Here is a 24083-nt window from a genome sequence, read left to right on the forward strand (position 1 = left end):
ATCACTGCTTCACATGCTCATAGTAAAGAGTTACAGACTTTTAGCTGTCCCTGTGGATCTTCCGGCTTCTCGCAAGCCTATATTGCTCTATATCTGCGTCCTGCAGTTTTCTCCCTCTAAGCTTGAAGTCTTTCTCTCTTCTCCTCACTTTCACTTCCACAGAACACAACCTTTTCCAGATTCCTGTCCTTTTCCTTTGACTTAACTGTCCTCTTGGGACCTTTCCTGTTCCACCCCCCTGGATTTGGGGACATCCTTCTTTAGTTCTGGAACCTGCTTCTGCAGTTCCTTCTCCTTTGTTCAGCTCTCCTGGCAGCTGGCTTCAACTTTAGTTTGGGACTTGCCCTCAGTCTCTCTGCTGTCCAGCCTCTCTGGAATCCTGCCCTCAGCATCAGTTTGTCCCTCTGCTAAGCCGCTTCCAACTGAACTCAAATTGATTTCAACTGAACTGAAACTACTTTTTTGTCTTTGCGAGGCCTCCTGTTGCTAGGCAATAGCACAGTTTTTTTGCTACTTTCATTTAACTTCCCTAAACCACCACCCCTCTTGATAACACAGCACTCCACTTCAAGGGTCATAAAATGATTAAAAATGCAGGTATACAAACAGAGCTTAGATTGTTGCCTCCACTCTAAGATTAAACTAGATCCCAGGTTTCACTTTTTTAACCCACAAATAGAAAAAACATAAAATAAACTTAAAGATATACCTTATTCCTAACACACCCAAATACACATATAACTTACTTAAATTATCTCAATTTCCTAAAAAATGTAACCGAATAAGATACTTTGAGAAGCTGTGCAAAACCAAAACATCAAAATGCATGTCCAAAGAGGATTTACGAGGTTGAGACAGCACACCAGGAGGACACACTACCATGCTTCTTGGGTGAGGTCGAAGATCCTAGATTTTCATTTGGAAATGCGGGCATCTCAGTTAATAGCCATCTCACAAACTTTAAATTGGATATGGGAGCCACTGTTATGGACCTATTGGACAAAGAACCGTGGCAGAGAGACCTCTGGCTACAAACAACAGACAGACCACTGTATGGGTCCGGAGGAATCCGACTTCTGGTCACAGGCACAGTTCTGGAACCATTAAGGGTATGGCGGCAAACAAATCTATGGGTGATGTATATCACCCAGAACCAGTCTTTTTCTCTGTTGAGCTGAGATGCCTGTGTCACCCTGAATCTCCTCAAAACCACAGAAGCTGTCAAGACAACCACTGTCATAAATTATATGCAACTGCAAGTTCTCGATTGCTGCAACAAGAAAGATTCTCTCCACTGGGACTTGAGCTCTGAATTGTCTTCTCTCTTTGGAGAGCAGTTTGGCCACCTGCATTGCAGGTGCCAGAAGCCCCTCATTGGTCAAACCAGCCAACCATTCAGATGGTTACCACAACACCTCAAGTAGGTGACAGTCAAGTGAGGAACCAGCAATGAGAAGAGCCTCAACCTCCGGCTCTGATGCCAGTTGGAGAGATGAACCCTAAGACCGCAGGGCAGACACTGCAATCCCCAGCCAGCATGACAATGCCATAAATGATGCTGGAACTGAGTAGCAGCCATTCATTAATGACAGCACACCACTCAGCCAAACGCAAAGGTGAGCTTACTACCAAGTCACACCCTCACAGCAGGAAGGGCCATCTTCTGACCCAGAGGGTGTCACGGTGAGCTGCACGAAGGATGAAAGGGAAAAAAACACAGTAGAAACAAGCCCAAAGTTTGTCCACCCAGTAAAGAGTGAGATAAACCAACCATCATTTTTCACTACCATTGGGGAACTAACAAAGGGCCAAAGAATTAACAATGCCAAAGAATGGAAAAAGACATCCAGATCCCGAAACTACCTCCAATTCAACAAAATTTACCTGGAGTGACGTAACCTACCATTCCTCCAACAGCAGACTGTCTGAACCTATGAACTCAAGAGACTTCGGGGGGTTGGTGGGGGGGGGGGGGAGATGGGCTAGTAATAATGATGTAAATACATGAGGTAATCTGGGATAACTTGTAAATACATTGAATAAAGACTTGGGGAAGGTGCAGTATAAGGATCAGCCACATACAGGGTTAATGTGGGACTGAGTACAGTATCATCCACAAAGTAATGTGCAGTGATGTGCACCTAGGGGTCAGTGTAGTGTTGGCCAGAGTTGTGTATAGAAGCAAGCATGGAGATAGCTTCTAGCTTGGATCTTTACTGTACCTATGTGTATAGTTTCCAGTAGTTAATAAAAACATACTGTTGAATTACCTAAGACTACAAATGCCTTAATAAGACCGACCGAACTATGCCCAACACTTTACAACAAGCCATGTCTCCACTCTTGTTATTAACAATATACGTGGTATAATTAACATTTATTGATATTACATTCCATTCACTCAGAACTGTTGCCGATTCTATATGTCCCGCTCCTAAGGGTTAACACAGCGTCATACGTAACGTAGTCTCCCTATAACTAATGCCTGACTCCAAATATTTCCCTCTAATTAATTGCTGTATGGACGTCACTCATTAAGATTAACTGCATATTACAACAGTTTAGAAATAATTTCGGTGCCTTGGAGTGATGCACAAATTTAAAGGATAACCAAGTCTTTGATAGGCTTAAACTGAGTTGGTGCAGCATACCCTGAGGTTTTAGGCGGCCAAGTAAATAGCCAGAATATTATTACAATATCAGATTAAATACGTTAGGTGCGGGACAATCTTTTTATACATGGTGCCGTTTACACACCTTTTATGGCAATTGGCAGAACTTACTGGCAAATGCAACGGGAGAAACTTGCATAGGATGTCCAAGTACCACTCGCTGGGGAGGACCCCAAAGATGGCAGCAATCAGGTCAAGTTTGGTGAGTACATTTATCTTAGTTATTAATCCATAACTCAGTGAATGGTAATAAACGGGTCGTTCCATTTAGTGCGTGTAGCCTTCTCTGCATTTGTAACAAATTGAGATGTAACATTTTAACTGTTGTTACAGAAAGGACACAAATCGTTCATCTTTCCAGGAATGTCAGTTTAGTTGCCACAATTGATTCCACCCGTTAATGAAAACGAAACCGGCTTTTGTCCCGTTTAGGGTTTCAAAGCCTGTTGTCTTGGGATTGTCCGCGGGGCTTGTTTGGGGGGGGTGGGGGGGGGGGAGAGATGGTACGTGGCACGTTCGCAGGCTTGAAGCTCAGTTCGGTCTGACGCACTGCTTGCTGCATTTTGGTGCCACGAACTCACCCTGAGTCTGTTATCTCTGCTTAAACAACATACACAAGTTAAAGTACCCTACAGCTTTATTATTAAGTATAGCGAAACTTAGCTTGTTTGGGTGCGATTGTTCTAAATTTTTTTTGCTGACATGATCTGATCATAATCAAAATGCAGATTTCTGTTCATTCCAATCAGTTTGACCGTTCTCACTGGTGGGTAATCTTGATTCGCTCTATTTATAGTAAGCAATGTGACAGGGCAGTTACTTTGATATTTTGTTAATGTGAAAATACACCATTTCTGGAGAGTGTATTTCTAGAATTTGTTTATTTTCAGGTTTCCAGCATTGGCTATTTTTTCCTGTTTTGATTGTAAAGGGACTTTGTAAGATTCAATGTTTGTGTACAGAATTACAGAATACAATACTGGGTAAATTGGGTGTTATTTTGATTATATTCTATGGATTTTATTTATATGGATATCCAGAAGGCATTTGACAAAGTCCCTCAGTTAAAATTGAAGCTCATTGAAAGAAGGCAAATTATTGACCTGACTAGGAAACTGGTTGAGTGGCATGAGAGCCAGAGTAGGGATAATCGACAGATAATTGGCAGGATGTAACATTGGTGTCCTGCAAGAATCTGTGTTGGGGCTTCAATTATTCATAATATTTATAAACAACTTAGATGATTGGATAGGAAATCATGTATCTAAGTTTGCTGATGACAGAAAGATAGGTGGCATTGTAAACAGTACAGATGGAAGCATACAATTAAAAGAGATTAAGTGAAAAGCAAAACTGTGGCAAATGAATTTTAATGTAGACAAATGTGAAATCATTCACTTTGAGCCTAACAGTGATAGGGTAGGATACTTTCTGAATGAAATGGGTGTATGTTGTACATAATTATATTAGATTAACAGCCATTTATGGATGTTTGTCCACCCAAAAACTATTGCAACTTCTGATCCATTGCTGTTTGAAGAATTTAACTGAAATCTTGCTTAGTAAAATTGCAATAAACTGTGAATCTCCATCGGAGAATACATTCCAACTCTTGATAAGCCACCTAATCATTTGGATTTCTCTCACGTTTTAATTGAAGATTTGGATAAAACATTCATTGAGTCATTTATAATAAGAGCTCCTGTAATGTACCAAAACAGGAATATATTGCTAGACTGTCATCTAAAGATGAAAAGGTATATTATTACTCAAATGTATGATACAAATGCAGGACAAAATAATAGTTTTACTATCAAGTCACAATGAGCACTTGAAAGAGACACTGTTTTTAACGGTTTTTCTTTCCACAGATGCTGTTAGATGTGCTGAGTTTTTCCAGCATTTTCTGTTTTGTGACTTGAATGAGATTGTCAATGATGGTGATTAAAATTGAGTGCTACTTTTTTGATGGGTAAATTTTGTACTCTAAGGCACCTTGATCAATGGCAATACTGAAGACTTAGATCAGCCTTATTTTTCATTCAATAGAAACTGTGAGCATTCCTCAAATGATAATAGTAAGCCAGCTGTGCAATAAAATGAGTTAACATAACAAACAAAATAATAGTTATCTTTTAATTCAAACTATTTTCTAAAACCAAAATAACAAAGCTGAATTTAAGAACTTTTCGGAATCATTTATACTGAGTCTATTGGTGAATTTTGATTTGAGTTATATGCTAAAGGAATTCTGTGTTGCCACACTACCTGAAAGTGTGTTTGAACTGAGCAAATAAAAGATGATATAAAAGACTGAAGTTCTTGAAGATGTGTTCAAGACAATTTCTTGCATATCACAGTAAAAGGTTATTTTCCTCTTTCAACTAGTTCCTTTTACAGAAGCTCCAGATCTTTTCTCAACAGCTATGCTTTTTTCTTGAGTTCAAATATATAGTACCTTCCTGACAGATACAGTGTAAACTGCCAGCATTCGATACTTGGATTGTGAAATTTCCAACACTTTGAGTAGTACAGGAAGCTTGGTCTTAAGTGACTAATATGCCTTTCCTCTCCCAATTTCAGCCTTGTTTTAAATTAAAAAAAAAACCTCATTTGCTTAAAATATTGGGCCAACATACTTAAATATGAGTGATAGCTAACAGACAAAGATTTCAAAGAGAGTGGATCAATCTCTTTCACAGCCAGTAACAAACTGACTGTATGCAAATTCACTGATCTCAAAATCAGAAATTTACAGCACGAGGGAGGCTATTTGGTCCATTGTGTCTGTGCCAGCTAAAAAAAGTGTTATCTAGCATAATGCCCACTTACCTAGTCTTGGTCTGTAGCCTTGTAGGTTATGGCACTTGACGTACATATCCAATTTCTTTTTAAATTAATTTAGAATCATAGAATGGTTACAACATAGAAGGCAGCCATTTGGCTCTCTGAAGGAGAAATTTATTAAGTGCCATTCCCCTGCCTTCTCCCCATAGCATATTTGCTTTTCAGATAATAATCCAATTCCCATCTTGAATACTTTGATTGAACCTGCCTCCACCAGCCTGTTGGGCAGTGCATTCCTACCCTAACAACTTGCTGCATGAAAACATTTTTCCTCATGTCACCATTTCTTCTTTTGCCAATTACCTTAAACCTGTATCCATTGGTTCTCAATCCTTCTGCCATTTGGAACAGCTTTTCACTACCTACTCTGTTCAGACCTCTCATGATTTCGTATACCTATAATTAAACGTCCTTTCAACCTTCTCTTCAAAGAAAACAGTCCTGACTGGGTACACTACTCCTTTTGAAGCTGCACCAGTGTCTTTTTACTGGTTTAACATAACCTCCTTGCTTTTGTAGCCTGTTTGATAAAGCCCAGGATACTGTATGCTTTATTAAATGCTCTCTGAACTTGTCCTGCCACCTTCAATGATCAAACACATCTATAACCTATGCCCTTCTACTCATATACCCACTTTAGAATTGTACCTTTAATGTTTATTGTCTCTCTGCATTCATTCTACCAAAATGAATCACTTCACTTAACTTTTCATTAAATTTCATCTGCCACTTGTCCACTCATTCCACCAACTTATGTCCTTTTTGAAGTTCTACGCTATTCTCTTCACAGTTCACAGTGCTTCCAGCTTTTGTATGATGTGCAAATGTTGAAATTGTGCCCTGTACACCAAAATTTCCATCAACATTGAAAAGCAGAGGTTCAAACACTGACTTCATTATAAACCCTTCTCTAATTGAACAACAACCATTAACCACTACCCTGTTTTCCATCTCTCAACCAATTTTATATCCACATTGTTACTTTCCATTTTATTCCATGAGCTCTAACTTTTCTTACAAGTCTGTTGTGCATCACTTTATCAAATGCTTTTTAGAAGTCCATGTGCACCACATGAATGACATTATCTTCATCAACCTTCTCTGTTACCTTATCAAAAAACTCAAGCAAGTTTGTTAAACACAATTTTCCTTTAGCAAATCCATATTGGCTTTCCTTAATTAACCTGCATTTGTCCAAATGACAATTCATTTTGTCCTGAATTGTTATTTCTTTGAAGCTTCCCCACCACCGAGGTTAAACTGACTGGCCTGTTTTTGCTGGGCTTATCTTTATTCCCTATTTTGAAAGAGGATCTAATGTGTGCAATTTTCTCTCAGTACCTTTGAATGCATCTCACCTGGTCCTGGTGCCTTATCAACTTTAAGTACAGACAGCCTATCCTATAGCTCCTCCCTATTACTTTTAAACCCTTCAAGTATCTGAACTTCCTGCTTTTTCACCATGACCTGGCAGTATCATCTTCTTTGGTAAATACAGGTGCCAAGTATTCATTTAATACTGCAGTTATGCCTCCTACCTTGATGTGTAAATCCCCTTTTTAGCCCCCTAATTGGTCCCACTCCTTTGACCATCCTTATTTACAAATATAAGCCTATAGAAGACTTTTGGATTTCCCTTTATGTTAGCTGCCATTCTCTTCTCATATTCTCCTTTGCTGCTCTTATTTGCTTTTTTGATTCCCCTGTGATCTTTCTATACTTAGCTTGGTTTTTGGTTGTATTGTCCACCTGATCTATCATAAACGCACTTTTTCTTCTTCACCTTAATTTTTGCCTCTAGAATCTTTTCAGGCAGTGAGTTTTAGGCCCCTACCACCCTCTGGGTGACAAAACAATCTTCTCTAATTCTTCTGCCAATTACTTTAAACTGTGTCCCCTGTTTGCCAAATGAAAAATGTCCTTCTTATCCACACTTATCTAGGTCACCATAATTTTACTCTCCAACTAAATACTCCTCAACCTCCTTTGTTCTGAGAAAATAACACCAATCCATCCAATCTTTCCTCATAGATAACCTTATCCATTCTTGGCAATATCTTCATAAAACTCTTTAGTGTGATCACATCTTTCCTCTAATGCTGTCCTCTAACTGTGACTTAACTGTTGTGTTATGCAGTTCTAACGTAACCTCCTTGTTCTGCTTTATTCCCTGGCTAAAAGAAAGAAGTCCGTATGCCTTCTTAATTACCGATTCAATTACCGGTTAATTATCTGTTGGTCTTGCAACCTGCAGGGTTCTGTGGACATTGCACACTGTTCCTTTACATTTATCAGTGTCTTGCCATTTACTGGATATTCCCTTGCCTTATTCGACCTCTCCAAATGCATTACTTTTTTGGATTGTAATCCATTTGGCACTTTTCTGTCTACCTGATCAGTCTGCTGCTATCTTCCTGGAGTCTACGTGTAGAGCTTTTTCCCTCACATCCACCACATGGCTAATTTTTTTGTTAAATCATCTGCATGCTTTTTAATCATGCACCCTATTTTTAATATCAGTCATTCAAGTATAAATCTTTCATATATAGCACAAAAAAGCAGGGAACTAATTCAGAGCTCCGTGAATCCCAATGGAAACACCTTCCAGTCACAAAAAATACCTGTTGACCATTTCTCTTCCTGCCACTGACCCAATTTTGGATCGAACTTGCCACCTTCCCCTAGATTCCAAGGGCTTTTTACTTTTCTGACCAGTCTGCCACGTAGGACCTGTTTAAAACCCTTGTTAAAATCCACATACACCAAATCAAATGTGCTACCCTCATCAACCCTCTTTGTTACCTGCTCAAATAATTCAATCAAAACAGAAAAATAAATATTTTTTGACCATAATATTATGTACCTGTATTTTATTTCAATGTTTTGTAAATGTAATTGGATAAAAAGACCTTCAACAGTCACCAAAATTGTTAACTTTGATTTGTACTTTTCCTATATCCTACGTGGCTATTCTTTGGTCATGATATGTTAAATGTAAATGTATGCACTTTCCTCTCAATGAGTAAGTAAACAAAATCTCTCCAAAGTTACCGTGCTTTCATCATTTGGCATCCAGGATGTTAGTTTTAAAAAAGGATTAAGCAAAGTAAACTCTATTTTGCTGGAGTGGGGCATATCACCTGTTAAAATCCACCTGCAACCTTCAGATAGTGGTGGCATTACTTGTGGAAGTAATAATGGCATGGCGAGGGCATTGGAGCACCTGATTAATTGTAGATCCAACAGTGTATCTCTGATCAATGAGATTGAAGAATTGAGAAAGAAATGGAGAAGGAGACTGAATTAGAGTAAAATTATGTACAGAAAGGGGGAAGGAAAGGTTGGGTTGACACAAAGGAAAAAGAAAGGCAAAGTAAGAAAAATACTTTTAAATTGGAAATTTTAAAATCTCTGAATACATGGAGGATTGAAATTGAGCACTTAAACATCGAGTTGTTACAGCACAGAAGAAGGTCATTTGGTCCCTTGAGTCCATGCTGGATAAATCTGCAAAAATTGTCCCCATTCTGGGCTAGAGAGGTTGACTGGTATTGCATTAACAATTAGCACATTATTTTAAACTCTTAATTTTTAACCAGACTTAAACTGAGTTCATTGGGCAAACCCAGCAAGGTAGGTTAAGGATGAGATGCCATTTGTGCAGAGCAACCAATGGTGCAGCATAAAATAACCAACAAGTTCTCCAGTTTTGCAACTTGCAGTGTACCTCTTTAAGGCCCTGAACTTGCTTGCTGATTTTCATATTAATAAGGGTGCACATCATATTAATGCACCATTATTTTTATTGCATAATCTAACCCAATAGTTCCTTTTTCCAGTATAAATAATAAGTTAAAAATATTGAACTAGCATATGGAGAAAAATGAGACTAGTATTATTGGAAAAACATTTATGTTGATTATTACTCTGAAGAAGAATGACATCTTTTGGAAAAATAAAGTTCCTGCTTTTCTCTGGGTGTAATCTCTCCTCTGACAAGGATCTTAGTGATGATGTTTACAATTACCTCAGGAAGATTATGTTATTGTGCAAACTGAATGACAGCCAGTGAAGTGGTACAAATTGAATCTTTTGCTTCGTGTTTGTTAACTATTTTATATTGTAGATGGTAGACTAATGTTTGGCTTTCTGTCCTTTTTTGTGTATTTCAACTTCAGCTACAAAATGAAGGAGCATTGCACTTGTTAACTCAGTTTTTCATCTTTTCAGTTTCCAGGAGTGATGATCCTGCCATTCATTGTTCTCATTTTGAGGTTTTGCAACACTCAAGCAGCTGGGAAAGGTGTGACTGCTAGTTTAGATGCAAAGTGGTCATCAATGCCTTTATTGTTGGAGACAAGGTAAGTTAATTTTGAGCTCTTTTTACATTTTAACTTTTAACTTCACATTTTCTAATGAACCTTCTTTAAAATTAAATTGACCTGATTTTGCAGAATTGTGATGGTGCAGGAGGAGGCCATTTGGCCCATCATGTCTGTACCAGAATTTGCCTGGATGAATTATTTTTGCAGTTCGTAAATAAAACCTGCTAATCAAAACATCAATTTTGGTTCAGCTGGTGGCTTATTTGAAGGGAATGAAAATAAATTCCTCCAATCCCAATTCAGACTGGACTCTTGTTAATTTTATACTTATGTCCGCTAGATCTTCAGCACAGACCAACTTCAATATCCTGCTTATATCTATTATTTCTAATATTTATGGATCTCAGTTATTAAAATAAAATCCATTTTCAGTCTTTCTTCAATGAAAACAAGGTCGAGCCAAATTAGATACAGAGGAAGATAAAAAGACACCAAGGAAAACTAAGCAAAAATTAGAAGATGGTATTATAATGTAGTTATATTTGAAAATTGTTGTGTTGGTCCTTGAGAAGTTAACGAATGAATAGCAGAATACAACATTTCCAAGGGTGCTTGATTCATGAAGTATAGAGCTAGTGCTCTCATCAATTATGATCATGGGTTTCTGAGGAATTACTGGGTGAAAAAAGACAAGGCTCACCTCTTTTGTTTTTCATCATCCTGGTAATCACATGATGCAATGATAACTGAGTTACTGACTAATCATAATGATAATTCTTTATTAATTGACCTACCATGCGCTTGGAAACGGAACAAGAGAGCTTCAGTGGTGGTGAACTTTGGGAGCCATGAGTCCTAAGTAACCTTGTCCCTCCCGAGCTACACTTATATGTCAGATCTCAAGTTACTTGTAATGGATCCCAAAATTATTTTCTGAAAGGAATTTACCTAGTTTGCATTTGAGTTTTCAATAGCTTTGTATCCTGAAAATGATTGCCTTTTGACCCTAACAGGACGATGATTGCCCAGACTGGCGGAAATATAGTGTCACGATAAATAAAAGGTTTATAAAGCCTGTAGGAACAATTTCTGTTTTGTTGGCATGAGACTTCACAACTTCTTTCTTGCTTCCAAGGGGTTGTCATGTCTGGACCATAAGTTATGTCATTAATGGAATCCTTGTGACATGGTTTACCACCCGTAAATGGTTGTGATGAATTTAATTCATAAAAATGGTCTAAATCCAGCAATTTCATGACGCGGAATTAACTTCAATGGGGAGGTTTACAGCAAGCTTGCAGTTTTTCAGTTTTGTCAGGGAAAATGGTCGAGAAGTGCAAGTCATCTAGCAATTTGCAGAGAATCAAAACTCCTGAGCATATACCTCTTTCTAGCCACAAATTGCTGAACGTTTTATGATAATGAGCACTGTAAATTAATCTTTCTTCTAGCAATTTCTAAAAGAAATTGTTAAGGAAGTCCTTAGGATCATAAAGTGCACTTAAATATTTATGGTTGTAAAGAAGAGATGACTGCTGAAATGTCCTGAGTTAATGACTAGGGATGACCAACAAATGTTGGCCTTGCCAGTGACACACACATCCCATGAAAGAATTAAAACAAAATGACTATCTTTAATGATCCTGATCCAGCTTCTTAACACCATTGAAATTGGGAGGAATTACTATAATTATCATCAGTATGAAGCAGTTGATTAACATCAGTAAATGTAGTTGTTAACCTAAGATCCTTTGGGAATCTTGTCTTTACATCAGCAACTTTATTGCTTCAGTTTTGGCATTTAGCGGCAAGAATTACTTTATATTTAGATCCAGTGTCTGTTTCCCTACCAGCTTTTAAATATATTCTTATATTGGGGCCAATTTATAGATCTCCAGTAAGAGCTCCTCCTGGCCAAATTGGAGGAGCTGCAGTTATTCTCAGAATAGAGAAGGCTAAGAACAGATTTGACATTTTGTATCTCTTTATATGGAATGCCAGCATTATATTAGCCTTTTTAATAATTTGTTGGACCTATCCATTATTTAGTTGTAGGAATAAAGGAATAGGAGGAGGTCATTTAGCCCCTCAAACCTGTTTTACCATTCGATGAGATCCTGGCTGTTCTGGAATTTAATTCACATACCTATAAACCCTTGCTCCATCTCCGCTAATACTTTTTGTTAACAAAAATTCTATCTCAGGTTTGAAATTATGCCATTTACTCCTAGAATCTTTAGTCGCAGTTTGTTTCTCTACCCTATTTGCTCCCTCCTTAACAATCTAAATTCCAGGGAATGCAACTCTAGTTTGTGTAAGCTGTCCTCATAATTTAACCCTTGGATCATTCTGGTGAATCTACATTACACTCATTCCAAGGTCAGTATACCCTACTTGTGGTGTTTTGTTGAAAAATGCTCAGTTTTCCAGGTGTGGTCTAACCAGGGCTTTGTATAGCTGCAACTGTACATGTTCATAATATTTTTGTGAACAATGTACCTGAACCCCCAAATCTACTTGAACCTCTGCTGTTTCTAGCTTTTCAGCATTTAGAAAGTACTTTGTTCTATACTTTTTATGTCCAAAGTGGATGACCTCATATTCTTCGACAAAAATACATTTGCCACAGTTTCGCTATTTATTCCATCTGTCAGTGTCTCTTTGTAATGTTATGCTTCCATCTACACTACTTGAAATGCTGCCTATATTAAGCAACTTAGACATGTGGCTTTCTATCCCATCATCCAAATCAGTACTTCCCAAACTATTTTCCAATATGACCCCATTTTAACATTTGAGAATTAACATGATCCCAGATGCCAGTAAAACAAAGCAACAATAAAGCAGCATATATATACATGCAGTATATAATTATTAAAGTTTGCGTATTATTGATCAATAAATAATGAACATCATATAATTACAAAAATCTGTTTTTAAAGTACTTCATTTTTTAAATCGTTCATGGCATGTGGACATTGCTGGCTAGGCCAGCTATTATTGTCCACGCCTAATTTCCCTTGAGAAGGTGACGGTGAGCTGCCTACTTGGACTGCTGCCGTCCATTGGGTGTAGGAACACCCAGAGCGCTGTTAGGGAGGGAGTTCTAGGATTTTGACCCAACGACAGTGAAGGAACAGCAATATATTTCCAAGTCAGGATGGTGAGTGTCTTGGAGGGGAGCTTCCAGGTGGTGGTGTTCCCATCTATCTGCTGCCCTTGTCCTTCTAGATGGTAGTGGTCGTGGGTTTGGAAGGTGTGTCCAAGGACCCTTGGTGAGTTTCTTCAGTGCATCTTGTAGATGGTACACCTGCTGCCACTACGTTTTGGTGGTGGAGGGAATGAATGTTTGTGGATGGGGTGCCAATCAAGCGGGCTGCTTTGTTCTGGAAGGTGTCAAGCTTCTTGAGTGTTGTTGGAGCTACGTTCATCCAGGCAAGTGGAAAGTATTCCATCACACTCCTGACTTGTGCCTTGTAGATGGTAGACAGGCTTTGGGAAGTCAGGAGGTGAGTTACTCACTGCAGGATTCCTAGCCTCTGACCTACTCTTGTAGCCACAGTATTTATATGGCTGGTCCAGTTCACTTTCTTGTCAATGGTAACCCCCAGGATGTTGATAGTGGGGGATTCAGTGATGGTAATGCCATTGAATGTCAAGAGGCAATGGTTAGATTCTCTATTGTTGGAGATGGTCATTGCCTGGCACTTGTTACTTGCCACTTGTCAGCCCAAGCCTGGATATTGTCCAGGTCTTGCTGTATTTGGACATGTACTGCTTCAGTATCTGAGAAGTCGTGAATGGTGATGAATATGGTGCAATCATCTGCGAACATCCCCACTTCTGACCTAATGATGGAAGGAAGGTCATTGATGAAGCAGCTGAAGATGGTTGGGCCTAGGACACTACCCTGAGGGAATCCTGTAGTGATGTCCTGGAACTGAGATGATTGACCTCACCAACCGCAACCATCTTCCTTTGTGCTAGGTGTGACTCCCCCAGCAGACAGTTTACCTCCTGATTCCCATTGACTCCAGTTTTGCTAGGGCTCCTTGATGCCACACTCGGTCAAATGCTGCTTTGATGTTAAGGGCAGTCACTCTCGCCTCACCTCTGGAGTTCAACTCTTTTGTCCATGTTTGAACCCAAGGCTGGAATGAGGTCAGAATCTGAGTGGCCCTGGCGGAACCCAAACTGGGTGTCAATGAGCAGGTTATTTCTAAGCAAGCAATCTGCTTGTTAGCTCTATTGATGACCCCTTCCATCACTTTACTGATGATGGAGAGTAGACTGATGGAGTGGTAATTGGCCAGGTTGGATTTGTCCTCCTTTTTATGTAGAGGACATACCTGGGTAATTTTTCACATTGCCGGGTAGATGCCTGTGTTGCAGCCGTACTGGAACAGCTTGAAAGGAAAAAAATAGAGCTATGGAAAGAAGAAATGTGAAACTAATTGGATAATTCTATCAAATGTCAGAACGGGCCCATGCCAGTGCTGTAGCTTTGCTGGAACTGCTTGGCAAGGGGCATAGCAACTTCTGGACCACAAGTCTTCAGTACTATTGCTGGAATGTTGTCATGACCCATAGTCTTTACAGTATCCAGTGCCTTCATCCATTTCTTGATACCATGTGGAGTGAATCGAATTGGCTGAAGACTGGCATCAGTGATGCTGGGGACCTCTGTAGGAGGCTGAGATGGATCATCCACTTGGCTTTTGAAAATGCTTCAGCCTTATCTTTTGCACTGATGCTCTGGGCTCCCTCCCTTCATTGAGGATGGGGATATTTGTGGAGTCTCCTTGTCCAGTGAGTTATTGAGTTGTCCACCACTGGATGTGGCAGGACTGCAGAACTCAGATCTGATCCTTTGGTTGTGGAATCGCTTAGCTCAATCGCTTGCTGTTTATGCTGTTTGGCACGCGGATAGTCCTGTGTTTAGCTTCACCACGTTGACACCTCATTTTTAGGTATGCCTGGTGCTGCTCTGGCATACCCTCCTGCACTCTTCATTGAATCAGGGTTGATCCCCTGGCTTCATGGTAATGGTAGAGTGGGGAATATTCTGGGCCATGAGATAGCAGATTGTAGTTGAGTACAGTTCTGCTGCTGCTCATGGCCCACAGCGCCTCATGGAAGCCCAGTCTTGAGATGCCGGATCTGTTCTGAATCTGTCCCATTTAGCACAGCATTAGTGCCATACAACATGATGGAAGTTATCCTGAATGTGAACGTGGGACTTGATCTCCATAAGGACTGTGCGCTGGTCTCTCCTACCAATACTGTCATGGACAGATGCATCTGTGGCAGGCAGGGTTGGAGAGGATGAAGTCAAGTATGTTTTTCCCTCTTGTTGGTTCCCTCACTACCTGTCGCAGACTTACCTTCTGGGGGCGAGAGGAGTCAGACCTGCATGGGTGCGTGTTTTGGAGCTGTGAACAAAGAGAGGCTAAGGCTCAGGCCCTTTTACATACCTTCCAGAGGCGAGAGGAGTTGGACCTGCATGGGAGCACTCTTCCTGAGCTGCTTGGTGGATTTGGAAAGAAGTGTGTGAGTGACACCACAGGAAAGTCATGAGTTGATTGGTTCTTGAGCAGCTGCTGTTAGGCACTGCGTTTCAATCCCAGTAATTCTGAGAAATGTAAATCCCTGAACTAGCACAGGGAAAGTGAGAATTTTTAGGCACAGGAGAGGGAGCTGATTGTGGGTAAGAGTGAACAATTTCTACCTTCTACTAATCTCCAGTTTATAGTTAATAGTACAAGAGTAAGGTTAAAGTAAGTAAAAGTAACTAAAGCTAAAGTAAATAAAGTAATTTAAAAGTTTAAGGTTAAGGCATGGCAGGACAGATCAGCCAAGCAGAATACCCGTCTTGTGGTATGTGGGGACTCGTGGACACTTCTCATGACCTAGACGAGCCCATGTGCAGGAAGTGTCACCAGCTGCACAAGCTTGAACTCCGTGTTTTAGAGCTTGAGCAGCAGCTGGAGTCACTGAGGTGCATCCGTGAGGCAGAGAACTATGTGGATAGCACATTCAGAGAGGTGGTCACACTGCAAGTTAGGGGCAAGCAGGCAGATAGGGAATGGGTGACTGCCAGGCAGTCCAAGAGAAACAGTCAGGTACTGTAAGAGCCCCCAGAGTTCATTAACTGGTTTTCCATTCTGGATATCGGTGAGGGCGATGGATCCTTGGAGGAGTGCAGCAAGAGCCAGGCCCGTCACACCACAGGTGGCTCAGCTGTACAGAAGCGGAGGAAGAAGAGCAGAAGGACAGTACTGATAGGGGATTATTTAGTTAGGGGAGCAGACAGGCATTTCAGCAGCCATCAACGTGACTCCAGGATGGATTGTTGCCTCCCTGGCACTAGGGTCAAGGATGTGACAAATCGGCTGTAGGACATTCTTGTGTGGAAGGGCGAACAGTCAGAGGTCGTGGTCCACATTGGTACTAATGACATGGATAGGAAGGGGGATGTGGTCCTGCAATCGGAATTTAGGGAGCTAGGTAGAATATTGGCAAGCAGTACCTCTAAAGTAGTAATCTCCAGATTACTCCCAGTGCCACTTGCAAGTGAGTACAGAAATAGAAAGATAAGACAGGTGAATGCGTGGCTGGAAAGATGGCGCAGGAGGGAGGGCTTTAGATTTCTGGGACACTGGGACTGGCTCTGGGCTAGATGGCACCTGTACAAGCCGGACGGGTTGCATCTGAACAGAGCCGGGACTGAGTTCCTTGCGGGGCTTTTTGCTAGTGCTACTGGGGAGGGTTTAAACTAACTCAGGGGTGTGGGAACCAGCAGAGAAGATTAGAAAGTAATACCAGGGTTCACAAAATGCTGGGAGAGACAGATAGCACTAAAATAGAGAATAGTAAGTTAATAGATGGAGTTGGAGTAAGGGAGCTAGTAATGAAGTCTAAATCGGTTACACTGCATGTATGTGAATACATGGAGTATAGTTAATAAAATTGGGGAGTTACAGGCACAGAATGCCTTGTGGGCTTATGATGTTGTGGTGATAACAGAGACCTGGCTTAAGGAAGGGCAGATCTGGGTGTTAAATATTCCTGGTTACAAGGTGTTCAGAAAAGATAGGAAAGGGAAAAAAGGAGCAGGGGTGGCTTTTTTGGTTAAGGAGAGTATTGCAGTACTGGAGAAAGAGCATGTGTTAGAGGATTCAAGGACAGAATCAATTTGGCTAGAGCTATGAAATAAGGATACAATTACATTGCTCGATGTAATATGTGGATCACCAGCTAGTGGGAAGGATATAGAGGATCAAATCTGCAAGGAAATTACAGAGAGATGTAAACATCATAGAGTAGTTATAATGGGGGATTTTAGTTACCCGTATATAGACTGGGATAATGGTAATGTAAGGGGCAGTGAAGGACAGATGTTCCTAGATTGTGTTCAGGAGAATTTCCTACAGCAGTATGTGTCCAGTCCAACAAGAAAGGCACTGCTAGACCTGGTTCTTGAGAACGAGGTGGGCTAAGTAGATCAAGTGACAGTGAGGAAACATTGAGGGGACAGTGATCATTGGTCAATCCAGAGTAAGAATAATCAGCTGGCGTAGTGTAGATTCAATGGGGTAAGAACAGCTGGGCCGGATAGACTGGAACCAAAGGTTGGTGGGAAAAACAGTAGCTAAGCAATGGGCTACGTTCAAAGAGGAGATGTTTTGGACACAGTCAATGTACCTTCCCTCAAAAGAGAAGGGTAGGACAAACAAATCCAGAGCTCCTTGAAAGACAGAGGTGATAGAAATTTAGTTAAAGCAGAAGAAGTATGCTGACAACAGGTGTCAGGTAGCAAATACAATTGAGAACCCAGCTGAATACAGAGGTTCAGAAGGGATGTGATAAAGCAAATATGAGCGGTAAAGAGGGATTATGAAAAGAGACTGGCAGCTAACGTAAAAGGAAATCCCAAAGTATTCTATAAGCACATTAATAGAAAAAGGGCGGTAAAAGGAGGAGTAGGGCTAATTAGGCACCAAAAAGGGGATTTAGACACAGAGGCATGATGCTGGCTGAGGTGTTAAATGAATACTTTGCACCTGTCTTTACCTAGGAGATAGATGCTGCCCAGGCCATGGTAATAGAGGAGGAAACTCAGTCAGAAGAAGGGTTTAAAATTGATAAGGAGGAGATATTGAACAAACTGTCGGTACTTAAAGTATTAACCGGATGAGATGCATGCAAGAATATTTCAAGGAAGTGAGAGAGGAAGTTGCAGAGGCACTGGCAATAATCTTTCAATATTCCCTGGATTTGGGTGAGGGGCCGGAGGACTGGAGAATTGTAAACTTTACACCCCTGTTGTAAAAAGGTTGTAAAGATCTGCCCTACAATTACAGACCAGTCAGTTTAACTTCAATGGTGGGGAAACTTCCAGAAACAATTATTCGGAATATAATTAATAGTCTGATGGAAAAATATGGATTGATTCCAAAGAGTGAGCATGGATTTGCTGAAGGAAAATCATGTCTAACTAACTTGCTGGAGTTTTTTGAAGAGGTAACAGAGATGGTTGATGAGGACAAGGCCGATGTTGTGGCATGTATGGACTTCCAAAAGACTTTTGATACAGTGCCACACAACAGACTTGTGAGGAAAGTTGTAAGTCATGGAATAAAATGGACAGTAGCATCGTGGATACAAAATTGGCTTGAGGGATAGGAAATAGAGAGTAATGGTTAATGGGTTTTTTTCCGGGCTGGAAGGAGGTTTGTAGTGGAGTTCCCCAGGGGTCTGTATTGGGACCCTTGCTTTTCCTGATATATATAAATGATTTAGATCTTGGTGTGCAGGGGACAAGTTCAACGTTCGCACACAACACAAAACTTGTGAATGAATATTTCACATCCGTCCTCACGCAAGAGAATGAGTATGAAAGTATCAAACTTGGGGAGGGGGGGAGAGACTGCAAGGTTCTTAAGCAAATTGATATAGGGAGTGACAAGGTATTGGAGGTGTTGGCAGGCTTAAAAATGGACAAATCTCCAGGTCTGGATGATTTGTGTCCCAGACTGCTGTGGGAGGCAAGGGAGGAAATTGCAGAGGCCCTGACCCAAATTTTTAATTTCTCTCTGGCCACGGGGGTGGTGCCAGGGGACTGGAGAACAGCTAATGTGGTTCCACTGTTTAGAGATAAGCCAGGGAACTATAGGCCAGTGAGTCTCACGTCAGTGGGAGGGAAACTATTGGAGAAAACTCTGAAGGAGAGAATCTATCTCCACTTGGAGAGGCAAGGTTTGATCAGGGATAGTCAGCATGGCTTTGTCAGAGGGAGGTCATGCCTGACAAATTTGATTGAATTTTTTGAGGTGATCAGGCGTGTAGATGAGGGTAGTACAGTTGATGTAGTTTATATGGATTTCAGCAAAGCCTTTGGCAAGGTCCCACATGGGAGACTTCTAAGGAAGGCAAATGCACATGGGATACAGGGTAATTTGATAAGTTGGATTCAAAATTGGCTTAGTTGTAGGAGACAGAGGGTAGTGACAGAAGGATGCTTCAGTGACTGGAAGTCAGTGTCCAGTGGCATACTGCAGGGATCTCGGTCCCCTATTATTTGTCATTTATATAAATGACATAGATGACTATGTGGGGGGTAGAATTAGTAATTTTGCAGATGACACAAAGATTGGCCGGGTGGTTAACAGTGAGGTTGAGTGTCTCGGGCTAAAGGAAGATATAGGCAGGATGGTCAAATGGGCAGATAAGTGGCAGATAGAATTTAACCCTGAAAAGTGTGAGGTGATACACTTTGGAAGGAGTAATTTGACAAGGAAGTATTCAATGAATGGCGTGGCACTAGGAATTTCTAAGGACCAAAGTGACCTTGGCGTGTGTGTCCATAGATTTCTGAAGGCAGAGGGGCATGTTAGTGGGGTGGTGAAAAAGGCATTTGGGACACTTGCCTTTATCAATCGAGGCATAGATTACAAAAGTAGGGAGGTCATTTTGGAGTTGTATAGAACCTTGGTGAGGCCACAGCTGGAGTACTGTGTGCAGTTCTGGTTGCCATTATAGGAAGGATGTGATTGCACTAGAGCAGATGCAGAGGAGATTCACCAGGATGTTGCCTGGGATGAAAAATTTAAGTTTTGAAGAGAGGTTGGATAGACTTGGGTTGTTTTCGTTGGAGCAGAGAAGACTGAGGGGCAACCTGATCAAGGTGTACAAGAATATGAGGGGCATGGACAGGGTGGATAGGCAGCAGCTGTTCCCCTTAGCTAAGGATCAGTCACAAGGGGACATAAGTTCAAGGTGAGGGGCAGGAGGTTTAGGGGGGATGTGAGGAAAAACTTTTTTACCCAGAGGGTGGTGACGGTCTGGAATGTGCTGCCTGGGAGGGTGGTGGAGTTGGGTTGCCTCACATTCTTTAAAAAGTACCTGGATGAGTACTTGGCATGTCATAACATTCAAGGCTATGGGCCAAGTGCTGGTAAATGGGATTAGGTAGGTAGGTCAGGTGTTTCTCACGTGTCGGTGCTGACCTGATGGGCCGAAAGGCCTCTTCTGCACTGTGATTCTGTGATTGGGAGAATTGTAAACTGTGAGGAGGACAGTGTAGAAATTCAAAAGGACATTGACAAATTGGTGGAGTGGGCAGATAGGTGGTAGATGAAGTTCAGTGCAGAGAGTGTAAGGTGATACACTTTGGTACAAAGAACATGGAGAGACAGTATAAAATAAAGGGTATAATTCTAAAGGGTGTAGGAGCAGAGAGACCTGAGTATATATGTACATAAGTCATTAAAGGTGGCAGGGCAGGTAGAGAGAAGCTGTTTCTAAAGCATACAGTATTCTAGGCTTCATTCATAAGGGCATAGTATACGAGCAGAGAGGTTATGATGAACTAATATAAGACACTGGTTAGACCTTAGCTGGAGTATTGTGTACAGTTTTAGGCGCCACACTATAGGAAGGATATGAACACATCGGAGAGAGTGTAGAAGAGGTTTATGAGAATGGTTCCAGGGATGAGACTCTTCAGTTATGAGGAAAGATTGGAGAAGTTGGGACTGTTTTCCTTGGAGAGGAGAAGGTACCTTTAGTGAACCCTTAAGTGCATCGACGGGCAGAGGGATCTGGGTGTACAGGTCCACAGGTCACTGAAAGTGGCAACGCAGGTGGATAAGGTAGTCAGGAAGGCATATGGCATGCTTGCCTTCATGGGCAGGGGTATTGAGTTTAAAAGCTGGGAAGTCATGCTGCAGCTGTATAGAACCTTGTTTAGGCCACACTTGGAATATTGCGTGCAATTCTGGTCGCCACATCACCAGAAGGATATGGAGGCATTGGGAAGGGTGCAGAGGAGGTTTACCAGGATGCTGCCTGGTCTGGAGGTTATTAGCTATGAGGAGAGGTTGGAGAAACTCGGAATGTTCTCACTAGAGCGACGGAGATTGAGGGGCGACTTGATAGAAGTTTACAAAATTATGAGTGGCATGGACAGAGTAGATAGTCAGAAGCTTTTTCCCAGGGAGGAATAGTCAATTACTAGGGGACATAGATTTAAGATGAGAGGAGAAAACTATAAAGGTGATGTGCAGGGCAAGTTTTTTACGCAGAGGGTAGTGAGTGTCTGGAATTCACTGCCAGAGGAGGTGGTGGAAGCAGGTACAATAGTGGTGTTTAAGAGGCAACTTGACAAATACATGAATAGGATAGGAATAGAGGGACACAGACCCCAGAAGTGCAACATGTTTTAGTTGACGGGCAATATGATCGGCGCAGGCTTGGAGGGCCGAAGGGCCTGATCCTGTGCTGTACTTTTCTTTTTTTGTTCTTTGTTCTAGAGAGGAGACTGGATAAAAGTTTTTAAAGTTATGAGGGGTCTGGACAGAGTAGATAGGGAGAAACTGTTCCTGCTCGTAAACAGATCAAGAACCAGAGGGCACAGTTTTAAAGTGCTTTGCAAAAGAAACAAATGTGAGGTGAGAAAAAACTTTTTCACACAGCGAGTAGTTAGGGTTTGGAATGCACTGCCTGGAACTGTGGTGAGGCAGGTTTAATTGAGGCATTCAAGGCATTGGATGATTATTTAAATAGAAACAATGTGCAAAGTTACGGGGAAAAGGCAGGAGATTGGCACGAATTTAAAGTGCTCAAAGAACCACTGCAGACACAATTTGCTGAATGGCCTCCTTCTAAACCATAACAGTTCTGTGTTTCTGTGACCCAGTCTATTACGTGCTATGTCCTTTAGGACTTGGCCAGCTGGGCCTGTAGTAGTGCTACTGACCTACTCTTGATGATGGACATTGAAGTCCCCCACCCAGAGTACATTCTATGCCCTTGCCACTCTCATTGATTCCTCAAAGTGGTGTTCAACAGGGAGGAGTACTAATTATCAGCTGAGGGGGGACAGGACATGGTATTCCTTGCCCATGTTTGACTTGATGCCATGAGACTTCATAAGGCCCAGAGTCAATGTTGAGGACTCCCAGGGCAACTCCCTCCTGACTGTATACCACTGCACTGCCACCTTTGCTGGGTGGGTCTGTCCTGCCTGTGGGACAGGACATACACAAGGATGGTGATAGTGGTGTCTGGGACATTTTCTGTAAGGTATGATTCCATGAGGATGACTGTTCAGGCTGTTGCTTGACTAGTCTGTGTGACAGCTCTCCCAGTTTTGGTACTAGCCCCCAGATGTTGCTAAGGAGGATGTTGTAGGGTCAACAGGGTTGAATTTGCCATTGTCACTTCCGGTGCCTAGGCAATGCCGGGTGTTCCATCCGGTTTCATTTCTTTTAGACTTTATAGTGGTTTGATACAACTAAGTGGCTTGCTAGGCCATATCAGAGGATATTTAAGAGTCACCATCTGCTGTGATAGGTTTCGAACCCAGCTCCCCAGAGCATTATCCTGGGTCTCTGGATTACTAGTTCAGTGACAATATCACTACGCCACTGCCTCCCCAAAAATGGAAAACTGTTGTTATTATTTTGTGCTCATGTAGGTTTCAGCCAAGTTCTCCATATTCTCCAGTGACAGAAGACTCAGTGAAACTTCTCTCCCTCCCCACATACTGTACTCAGCACCTCTCCCTCACACACACACACACATCCATACAGACTGTCGCGGAAATCGGAGTGAACACTCAGACCCAGGAGGTTTGTCTCGGAAGCCCTTTATTAAAATTGTGATATCACGGAGAGCCCAGCAGCTTACAGTGGAGCTAGCTGACACCCTGAAGAAGCATCAGAGTACACACATAGTTATAGTCGAAGTTTTACATATCAAAGAGCCTGAAGGTGATAAAACTATCTAACCTTCAATAATTAATTACATTGCGAATCCTTGTTTACGGCTTGCAGTATACAATTGATCTATTCTAGCTTACGACTACCCAGGATCTTAGGAGGAGCCCATCTGGTGATAAGAAGTAAGACAGAGAATAGATAAAAACTGCTGAGTTTTTCCAGGTAATTTTGTTTTTGTTTCAGAGAATAGATAACCCTGCTTGACCTTATCTATAGTGCTAGGGGGTGAAAATGCTAAAGCACAAACGACCATTGCTTGATCCTGTCCCTTTTTGTTGGGGCAGACATCCCACCTTTGCGTCAAGGATTCCAGGCAGCTTGTTTATGATACTCCTTTCTTCCTTTCCTGCTCAATGAGCTGGCAGCTGCAGGTGTGCCTGCGAGAACCAAGAAGGAACTGTGCTGTAGTATTCCACTATGATTTTAACCGTTTAACCCTTAGTTGTCCTGTAGATGTATTTTATTTTTCCACACAGACACACACTTGCATTTTAATGATGTTTTACGACCCTTGAAATGGATTAGGGAAGTTCAAACAAAGTAGGCAAAACTGTGCTGTTGCTTAGCATTGGGGAGCCCACAGCAACAGAGAAACAGAAAGCAGTTTGAGTTCAGTTGGTGATTATGCTCCAAGGTGAAGGGAGCAGTTTAAGTCTCTAGCTGGCATACTAGCAGACTGCTGAGGAAAATAAGTCTAAGAATCTTAGATGAGTTGCTCTAAAATTAAAATAAGAATGAATGTCACTTGAGTTCTGGATCTCAAGGAAGATACCAAGTTGTCAGCAGTCGACAACTGGGAGATGGAATTGCAGGGAGCAGGTCCTAAAGGAAAAGGAGAAAGGCCCCAAGAAGCCCTTTAAGTTAAGTCAAAGGACAAGGACAGAAATCTGGAAGATCCTATTCAGTGAAGTTAAAGTAAAGAGCAAAGGAAAAGGTTCTTAATTAAAGAGAGAAAG

At 41.4% G+C, this 24083-nt stretch overlaps 1 protein-coding gene across 4 annotated transcripts in view; it reads left to right on the forward strand.

The window, feature by feature from the left end:
• Positions 1-2810: 2810 nt before the first annotated feature.
• Positions 2811-24083, forward strand: part of uggt2 (UDP-glucose glycoprotein glucosyltransferase 2) — a 437193-nt gene continuing 415920 nt past the window's right edge. For all 4 annotated transcript variants that reach the window (XM_041199272.1, XM_041199273.1, XM_041199274.1 and 1 more), the window contains exons 1-2: positions 2811-2874; positions 9750-9880. In XM_041199272.1, coding sequence (XP_041055206.1) covers positions 2815-2874; positions 9750-9880 — 191 coding nt within the window. In that variant the 5' untranslated portion in view covers positions 2811-2814. The remainder of the gene's footprint in view (positions 2875-9749; positions 9881-24083) is intronic.

This window comes from Carcharodon carcharias, chromosome 11 (assembly GCF_017639515.1).
Source record: "Carcharodon carcharias isolate sCarCar2 chromosome 11, sCarCar2.pri, whole genome shotgun sequence".
Taxonomy (NCBI): domain Eukaryota; kingdom Metazoa; phylum Chordata; class Chondrichthyes; order Lamniformes; family Lamnidae; genus Carcharodon; species Carcharodon carcharias.